This window comes from Carlito syrichta, unplaced genomic scaffold, assembly GCF_000164805.1.
Source record: "Carlito syrichta isolate Samal-C Ts95f unplaced genomic scaffold, Tarsius_syrichta-2.0.1 Scaffold306714, whole genome shotgun sequence".
Classification (NCBI taxonomy): domain Eukaryota; kingdom Metazoa; phylum Chordata; class Mammalia; order Primates; family Tarsiidae; genus Carlito; species Carlito syrichta.
The window spans coordinates 20,658-30,551 of record NW_007250810.1 but is presented as its reverse complement, the minus strand read 5'-3'; the positions used below and the strand labels follow the sequence as shown (position 1 = coordinate 30,551).

Here is a 9,894-nt window from a genome sequence, read left to right as displayed (position 1 = left end):
CCCGCGGGCTCAGGCAATCCACTCACCTCACCTTCCCAAGGCGCGGGGTTACAGGCTGAGCCACCAAGCCCGGTTGCTATATATTTTCTTATACTCATGCCACATTGTTTTGATTACCGTATCTTTGTAGTAAGTTTGAAACTGGGACATATAAGTACTTCAACTTTGTTCTTTTTCCAAGATTTTTTTAGCTATTCTGGGTCCCTTGCATTTCTTCATGAATTTTAGGGTTGGCTATCTGTTTCTGCAAAGTAGCCAACTGGGATTTTGATAGGAACTACATTGAACCTGAAGATCACTTTGGGGAGTATTGCAACCTTAACAATATTGAGGAGGGGGCGCGTGACTGAAGCCTATAATCCCAGCACTTTGGGAGGCTGAGACCAGAGAATTGCCTGAGTCTAGGAGTTCGAGACCACCCTGGGCAACTTGGCGAGACCTCGTCTCTACAATAAAAAAATTGGCTGAGCGTGATATCGTGCTCCTGTAGTTCCAGCTACTTGGAAGGCTGAGGTGGAAGGATCGCTGGAGCCCAGCAGGTTGACACTGCGGTAGTCATGAGCATGCCATTGCACTCCAGTCTGGGCGATGGAGCGAGACTCCAACTCAAAAAAAAAACAGTATTAAGCACTCCAATCCTTGGACATGGGGTATATGTCTTTCATTTTTTTATTTTTTATTTTTTTAAGTTGGAGACTCACTCTGTTGCTTAGGCTGGAGTGCAGTGGCACATTCACGACCACCCCAGCGTCGATCTGCTGGGCTCCAGCGATCCTTCCCTCTCAACCTTACAAGTAGCTGGAACTACAGGCACTCGCTACCATGCCCAGCTAATTTTTTTTGATTTATTGTAGAGATGAGGTCTCACCAAGTTGCCCGGGCTGGTCTCAAACGCACGGGCTCAGGCAATCCACTTACCTTGACCTCCCAAAGTGCTGGGATTACAGGCTGAGCCACTGAGCCTGGCCCTCTTTCATGTATTTAGGTCTTCAATTTCTTTCAAGGATGTTGTGTAGTTTTCATTGTACAAGTCTTGTGTTTCTTTTTTTGTTTTTTGACTTAGGGTCTTACTTTGTCACCTAGGCTGAAGTTCAGTGGCACACTCATGGCCACCGCAGCCTCTACTTGCTAGGCTCAGGTGATCCTTCTCCTTCAGCCTTCCGAGTAGACAGAACTTCAAGCATGCGCTACCACGCCCGGCTAATTTTTGTTTTCTTGTTTTTTTGGTTTTTTAAAAACTTTTATTTATTTTTTTTATTTGAGTTGGAGTCTCACTCTGTCGCCCAGACTGGAGTGCAGTGGCCGCTCCTGGCCACCGCAGCCGCAACCTGCTGGGCTCCGGCGATCCTTCCGCCTCAGCCTTCCAAGTAGCCGGAATTACAGGCATGCGCTACCACGCCCGGCTGATTTTTTGATTTATTATAGAGATGAGGTCTCGCTGCCCAGGCGCGTCTCGAACCCGCGGGCTCAGGCAATCCACTCACCTCAGCCTCCCAAAGGCGCAGGATTACAGGCTGAGCCACCAAGCCTGGCTTATTTTATTTTTTTATTTTTTGAGTTGGAGTTTCACTCTGTCGCCCAGACTGGAATGCAGTGGCTGCTCCCAGCCACCGCAGCCTCGACCTGCTGTGCTCCGGCGATCCTTCCGCCTCAGCCTTCCGAGTAGCCAGAATTACAGGCATGTGCTACCACACCCGGCTGATTTTTTAATTTATTGTAGAGATGAGGTCTTGCTGCCCAGGCTGGTCTCGAACCCGCGGGCTCAGGCAATCTACTCACCTCAGCCTCCCAAAGGCGGGGGATTACAGTCTGAGCCACGGAACCCGGCTGTTTTTTTGTTTTGTTTTGTTTTGTTTTGTTTTCAGTTGGAGTCTCACTCTGTCACCCAGACTGGAGTGCAATGGCCGCTCCCGGCCACTGCAGCCTCGACCTGCTGAGCTCCGGCAATCCTTCCGCCTCAGCCTTCCAAGTAGCTGGAACTACAGGCACGTGCCACCACGCCCGGCTAATTTTTTGATTTATTGTAGAGATGAGGTCTCGCTGCCCAGGCGGGTCTCGAACCCGCGGGCTCAGGCAATCCACTCACCTCAGCCTCCCAAAGGCGCGGGATTACAGGCCGAGCCACAGAGACCGGCTGTATTTACAGTTTTGGTATCATATTACCCACTGTGGATTTATTACTATTGTGTGCTGGTCACAGTTGGATGGCAGAAGTCTCTAAATGGTGAAGAGAGAGAGGTCTGAATGAGATTAAGATGAGGATGACAAAGTCATCCTTATTCCTCCTAGCCAAAGGGCTAAAACTGCCAGAAAACCTTGATTGTTTTGTGGACACTGAAGCACCCCTCTGCCATCTTTTTCAGATGCTGTTTTCCTGATTTTATACAAAGAATTATATTACAGGCACATATATGCCAAAGTCAGTGTGAGTATTTATTTATTTACTTGTTTTATTTGTTTACTTATTTATTTTTTGAGTCAGAGTGTTACTCTATCGCCCAGCCATGCTCACAGCCTCGACCTGCTGGGTCTAGTAATCCTTCTATCTCAGCCTCCTAAGTAGCTTGCTGCTTCTGCTTGGGGGTCCCCTTTCTTTTTCCCTTTATTGCATTGCCACCAAGCCTCCTCTATGAAATAGACACAACACTGTCACTATATGGCACGCTCATGACCACTCCAGCATCGACCTGCTGGGTTCCGGCAATCCTTCTGCCTCAGCCTTCCAGGTATCTGGAACTACAGGCATGCACTGCCATGCCCAGCTAATTTTTTATTTTTTGTAGAGATGAGGTCTCTCCAAGTTATCCAAGCTGGTCTCCAACCCGTGGACTCAGGCAATCCTCAGCCTCAGCCTCCCAAAGTGCTGGGATTACAGACTGAACCACCAAACCCAGCCAGTCACAGTCTTTTGTTAACGTGTTAGATAGAGATTAAATACTTTGTTAGAACCCCACAGTTAGTAAGTGGTGGGGTTAGGACTCCAGGGTTGTGTTTTTTCTCTGTCACAAATACATTGTATTGCTCCCTGGCTTAGAAACATCAGTGGTTCTTAGTTGCCAGCAACATAAAGACCAGGTCAGGGATCAGCAACCTTCTCTGTGAAGGGCCAAAATGTAAGTATTTTGGGTTTGGGGAACCATTTTAATCTGTCTATTCTGTTTACCTGTGCCTCTGTAGCAACCATTAACAATATGTAATGAGTGGGCATTGCTAAGTTTCAGTCAGAATTTTTACTTTCAAAAGATGTGGTGGAGTAGATTTGCTGACCCCCTGGCCTAGATTCTTGTTTGGCTCTAGAAGACCACTTTGTTTAGTCCAGTATAGCCCATGCAGCATTGTCTCTAACTGTAGTCTTCAAGTGCCACAATTTTACCTCGTCACCATTGATAATGTGGTGTTTTCTGAATATCCTTCCCCTTTTTCTACTTCGTCAGATCTGCGTGCCTGCTCTTGGGATCATTTAAGGACCATTGCTGTAAAATCTGACCATGTGTTAGAATATTTAGTGCACCTTTGAACTGCTGTAGGACTTGCTAACTTCTGTCTCACTTGCGTGCTCTTTGCATGCTAAGGAGGAGAGGACAGATGTCAGTTCTCGAGTATTTGTTCTCGGCTGTCATAGTAGGCCATGGGTAAAGTATAGTTAAGTGTCTGTGTCCTGATATTTCTGTTCTTTTTACAGGGGGGACCCTCCTTGGAGCAGAGGTTTGAATCCTATTACAACTACTGCAATCTCTTTAACTACATTCTTAGTGAGTCTGAGATTTGTCTAAGGGGGTGTGGTTATGAGGACTAGCATTGGCCTCCATTAAAAAGTTTTTTATTTATTTACTTATTTTTGATTCAGAGTCTCGCTCTGTCGCTCAAGCTGGAGTGCAGTAGCATACTCACAGCCACTGCAGTCTCGACCTGCTGGGCTCAGGTGATCCTTCCGCCTCAGCCTTCAAAGTAGCTAGAACAACAGGCATGTGCCACCATGCTCAGCTCATTTATCTTGATGTATTGTAGAGATGAGTTCTCACCAAGTTGCCCAGGCTGGTTTTGAATTGGGGCTCAGGCATTCCTCTCACCTTGGCTTCCCAGAGTGCTGAGATTATAGGTGTGAACTGCCGTGTCTAGCCCCATCTTTTTTAAAAAGCAAGATTTTAATGGGCAGGTGGGAAGAAGGGAGGTCTTGTGATTCATACTCCTTTTTTTTTTTTTTTAAATTATCTTTGTCTGTTTATTTGAGTCAGAGTCTCATTCTCACCCAAGCTGGAGTGCAGTGATATGGTCAGGACTATAGCCTCAACCTCCTGGGCTGATCCTTCCACTTCAGCCTCCCAAGTAGCTGGGACTGCAGGTGCTTGACTCATTTTTTTTGTAGAGATGAGGTCTCACTATGTTGCCTAGGCTGGTCTTTTTTTTTTTGAGTTGGATTCTTGCTTTTGCCCAGGCTCAAGTGCTATGGCATGCTCATGGCCACTGCAGCCTCGACCTGCTGGGCTCAGCCAATTCTTCCACCTCAGCCTTTCAAATAGCTGGAACCACAGGTACATGTCGCCATGCCCAGCTAATTTTTTTGGGGACATTGTAGAGACGAGATCTTAGCATGTTGTTCAGGCTGGTCTTGAACCCCTGAGCTCAGGCAGTCCTCTCACATTGCCTCAGTGCTGGGATTATAGGCGTGAACCTTATAGTTCTTTTAAGAGAAAAATTACCAAGAGCATTCTGCATCCTTACTAAATGGGCAGTCATTGCTTTGAATCTGACTTTTCTGTGATCTTCTGCACAGATGCTGATGGTCCTGCTCCCCTTGAACTACCCAACCAGTGGCTGTGGGATATCATTGATGAATTCATCTACCAGGTATCTGGTCGGCTTCAGCCCATTTTGAAAGAACTGGTCCAAGCGAGGAGCACTGCTACCATTATTTGTGTTGTTAAATGGATGCATGGTATAAAAATATTCCCATTGTAATGTAAAATATCCTATGGTAGAGGGCTCCTATGCCAGATGATATTCTGAAGAGACATTGAAGTCTAAGTTCTCCAAATAGGAACTTGAAAGTCAGGTGAATTCAGCTACTGACTTTTCTTTGAGAAGTGGTCTGGCGGGAAAAACACAGGCTTCACAGTCTTTGGAGCCAGGCGAAGTGGGTTCTAATCTGCAGGCTGCCACCTGGCAGCTCTGTAACAGGAATTATTTAAATTCTCTGAGCCTCATTTTTCCTCACATAGAAAATGGAAATGTTCTACATCTTGACTGTGGTAGTGGACATGCTTGATGAGAATACAACAGAACTTTTTTTTTTTTTTTGAGTCAGAGTCTCACCCTGTCACCCAGGCTTGAGTATAGTGGCACAGTCATGGCTCACTGCAGCTGCAGCCTCCTAGGCTCAGGTGATCCTTCCACCTCAATCTCCCGAGTAGCTGGTACTACACGTGTGCCACAGTTGACTAACTTCTTTTTATTTATTTATTTATTTTGAGTTGGAGTCTCAGTCTATCACCCAGGCTGGAGTGCAGTGGCACACTCATGGCCACTGTAGCCTCAACCTGCTGGGCTCAGGTGATCCTTCTGTCTCAGCATTCCAAGTAGCTGAAACTACAGGCATGTTCTACCATGCCTGGCTAATTTTTTGATATATTGTAGAGATGAGCTCTCACCAAATTGCCCCATGCTTATCTTGAACCCCTGGACTTGGGCAATCCTCTAGCCTTGGCCTCCCAAAGTGCTAGAATTACAGGTTTGAGCCATCACACCTGGCATACTTTTTAATTTTTTTTGTAGAGAATGAGGTCTTGCTATGTTGTTCAGGCTGGTCTTGACTTCCTGGACTCAAGCAATCCTCCCATGTTGGGCTTCCAAAGTGCTGGGATTGCAAGTGTGAGCCACCATGTCTGGCAATAGAACTTTGTTTTTTTAGTTTTCTATTTTTATTTTTTTGATGTATGGTCTCGCTCTGTCGCCCAGGCTGAAGTGCAGTGGCACACTCAATGGCCACCCCAGCATTGACCTGCTGGGCTCCGGCGATCTTTCCGCCTCAACCTTCCAAGTAGCTCAGCTAATTTTTTTATTTATTATAGAGATGAGGTCTCGCCAAATTGCTTGGGTTGGTCTCAAACCCATAGGCTCAGGCAGTCCCCTCACTTCAGCCTCCCAAAGTGCTGGGATTACAGGCTGAGCCACCAAGCCCGGCCAGAACATTCTTATCAAAGCAGTAATATCACCTACTTCAGGTGCTGAGAACCATGGGAATCAAATAAGGTACATCAGCTGTGTGGCTAGGGGAGTAAATGTGCTGAGCACGTTCCTTAACCACACTGTGCATTGGTTTCCTCGTCTCTAAAACAAGGATTGTTGGGAAGATTACTAGGTACTACATATACAGTGCTTAGCATAGTACCTGTCACAGAATAATTAATAAATGTTGCCTGTTCATTATGATGGTCAATATCATCATCTTTTTCCATCTTATTTAACCCCCTTCTTTTATTTATTTATTTATTTTGAGTTAGAGTCTCACTCAGTCGCCCGTCAGACTGGAGTGCAGTGGCCACTCCCGGCCACTGCAGCCTCGACCTGCTGGGCTCCAGCGATTCTTCCACGTCAGCTTTCCAAGTAGCTGGAACTACAGGCGCGCACTACCACACCCGGCTAATTTTTTTGATTTATTGTGGAGATGAGGTCTTACCAAGTTTCCCAGCTGGGTCTCGAACCCATGGGCTCAGGCAATCCACTCACCTCAGCCTCCCAAAGCGCAGGATTCCAGGCTTCTTTTATTCTTTATAAATATAGACAAAAAATGCTGGGCCTGGTGGTTCACACCTGTAATTCCAGCATGTTGAGAGGCAGAGTTGAGAGGATTGCCTGAGCTCAGGGTTTGAGACTAGCCTGGGCAACTTGGCATGACTTTGTCTCTACAATGAATAAAAAAATTAGCTGGGTGTGGTGCCACACACCTCTGGTTCCATCTATTTGGAAAGCTGAGGTGGAAGGATCGCCAGAGCCCAGCAGGTTGTGGCTGTGGTGGCCGTGTGCGTGCCATTGGGCAACAGTGAGACTCCGAATTTTAAAAAAAAGAGAAGTAGACAAAAACATAAATTGTAGAATTTGGAAAAATATCATCCTTTTCTCCCATGTTTTATGGGTATAGCTCTCAGTATTTCAAAATGGCTATCTTAAAAATCTTTTTGAAACTACATGACCAGGAAGACTTTGGGAATACAGAGTAATGATTGGTGAGCTGAGAAACTTTCGTAGGTTTCTTTGAGAAAGAGGCTTTCTGTTCAAGATTAGGTGTCATTGTCTTTTACAGTGAAGGCCACAAACTGCACTGGCTTTGTTTGCTTTTTCTAGCTCCTTGGTTTGTGTCAGCCTCTTAATTGTAGATGAATGGCAGTCCTGTTGACTCATAGCAAGTGAAAGAAGATCATCTGTGCTGAGGTTTTTCATCCCTCTTAAGATAATCATAATTCCCTCGGCTTAGCCAGCCTTTTCTTGTTAAGGGGCTTAAGGTGCTTTCTATTTCTAACAAGACTGTCTAGCAAGGATCAGTGAGCTCATGATGTGATTCCTCCTGCTAAGTAGATGCTTCATGGGGTGAGTGAATCTTCCTCACCACTCTTTATTTTTATTAAAACAAGTACTATATGAATTTGTTGTTACTGCTAAGAAATTTTTCTTGTTTTTTTACAAACTGCAGGTAATGTGAAAGTGCCTGCCTTCCTTGCCTTTCTTTGCAAAGGCATCAATTATACAGTTGATGAGAACAAGGAAAGGTGCCTTGTTAATGTTTTTAGGTATTTACATAAACTCGTGCATATAAACAGATCATTTTTGTTTTTGAGTTGAAGTTTCACTCTGCCGCCCAGGCTGGAGTGCAGTGGCACTCTCAAGGCTATTGCAGCCGCTACCTGCTGGGCTCAGGTGATCCTTCTGCCTCAGCCTTCCAAGTAGCTGGAACTACAGGTGTGCACCACCACTCCCAGCTAATTTTTCTTGATTTATTGTAGAGCTACGGTCTCGCCAGGTTGCTCAGGCTGGGCTCAAACCCCTGGGCTCATGCAGCCCTCTCGCCTTAACCTCCCAGAGTGCTGGGATTACAGGCATGAGCTCCCGCGTCTGGCTCTTGTATGTGTTATACATAGATATATTTCTAGAGATCACTACCTAGAAGTAGAATTACTGACTGAAGGTTATTTGCTTTTTAAATATTTTGAAGTCAACTTTATTGAGGTGTAATTTATATACAATAAAATGTACCAGTGTAAGTTTACAGTTGATGGGATTTGACAAATATATACACAACAATCAAGATAAAGATCATTGTGTGTGTGTGTGTGTGTGAGTGTTTTATTGTCACACTCTGTTGGCCAGGCTGGAGTGCAGTGGCTTGCTCATAGTCACCACAGCCTTAACTTGCTGGGCTCTGGTGATCCTTCCACCTTAGCCTTCCATGTAGCTGGAACTATAGGCATGTATCACCATGCCTGGCTAGTTTTTTGTTTGCATGTTTGTTTGTTTGTTTTGAGTTGGAATCTCACTTTATCACCCAGGCTGGAGTGCAGTGGCATGCTCATGGCCACCACAACCTGGTGCTGCTGGCTCAGGTAATCCTTCCACCTTAGGCTTCTAAGTAACTGGAACTACAGGCACTCACCACCATGTGCGGCTTATTTTTTGATTTATTGTAGAGATGAGGTCTCGCCAAGTTGCCCAGGCTGGTCTCGAACCCGTGGAGTCTGGCAGTCCTCTCACTTTGGCCTCCCAAAGTGCTGGGATTATAGGCATGAGTCACTGTACCCAGCCTTTTTTTTGAGTTGGAGTCTCACTCTGTCACCCACACTAGAGTGCAGTGTCCACTCCCGGCCACCGCAGCTTCGACCTGCTGGGCTCTGGCGATCCTTCTGCCTCAGCCTTCCGAGTAGCTGGAACTAAAGGTGCACGCTACCACGTCTGGCTGATTTTGGTTTATTGTGGAGATGAGGTCTCGCCAAGTTGCCCAGGTGGGTCTCAAACCCGCGGGCTCAGGCAATCCACTCACCTCAGTCTCCCAAAGGTACGGGATTACAGGCTGAGCCACTGAGCCTGGCTTTTTTTTTTTTTAACTTATTGTAGAGACAAAGTCTTACCAAGTTGCCCAGGCTGGTCTTGAACCATTGGGCTCAGACAGTCCTTCTTCACCTCTGCCTCCCAAAGTGCTGGGATTACAGGTATAAGCCATTGCGCCCTGCTAGACTATTTCAATCACTGAATTTTAATACATAGCAACATATTGCCCTTTCAATGGGCTGTATCAATTGTACTACTAACAGCAGTGTTTGAGAGAACTGTTTTCTATACTGAATGTTGTTAGACCGCCTAACTGTTGTCAGTTTGATGGTAATTTCAGTTTACATTTTTGTAATGGCTAAAGAGATTGAGCATTTCCCATATTAATTGGCAATTCTGTTTTTCTATCTTTTTTATTACTTTGCGACAATTCCTTATGTATTCTATGTATTAGTCCTTATAAAATTAGGAACTTTTTGTTCTGCATTCTTAGAGGACCATAATACTTTAGATTTGAAGGACAATCTTAGATATCTAAAACTTAGGTTCTGGATCTCTGTTTTCCAAACCTGGTACACACCAGAATTAACCAGGGAACTTTAAAAAATGGACTGAACTGAGGTGAGTGGATTGCCTGAGCCCGCGGGTTCGAGACCCGCCTGGGCAACTTGGCGAGACCTCATGTCTACAGTAAATCAAAAATCAGCTGGGCGTGGTAGCGCGCCTATAATTCCGGCTACTCGGAAGGCTGAGGCGGAAGGATCACCGGAGCCCAGCAGATCAAGGCTGCGGTGGCCAGGAGTGGCCACTGCACTCCAGTCTGGGCAACAGAGTGAGACTCCACTCAAAAAAAAAAAT

The 9,894-nt window shown here is 45.7% G+C and overlaps 1 protein-coding gene across 2 annotated transcripts in view; it reads left to right on the top strand.

Moving 5' to 3' along the window:
- The first annotated feature begins 2,368 nt into the window (after positions 1-2,368).
- The window catches only part of LOC103265646 (eukaryotic translation initiation factor 3 subunit L), a 26,922-nt gene continuing 19,396 nt past the window's right edge, over positions 2,369-9,894 (top strand). Inside the window, exons 1-3 of one of the 2 annotated variants that reach the window (XM_021715141.1) lie at positions 2,370-2,423; positions 3,683-3,752; positions 4,775-4,848. In XM_021715141.1, coding sequence (XP_021570816.1) covers positions 2,412-2,423; positions 3,683-3,752; positions 4,775-4,848 — 156 coding nt within the window. In that variant the 5' untranslated portion in view covers positions 2,370-2,411. Of the gene's footprint in view, positions 2,426-3,682; positions 3,753-4,774; positions 4,849-9,894 lie in introns of both variants that reach the window. The other variant, XM_021715142.1, reaches the window with a different exon arrangement.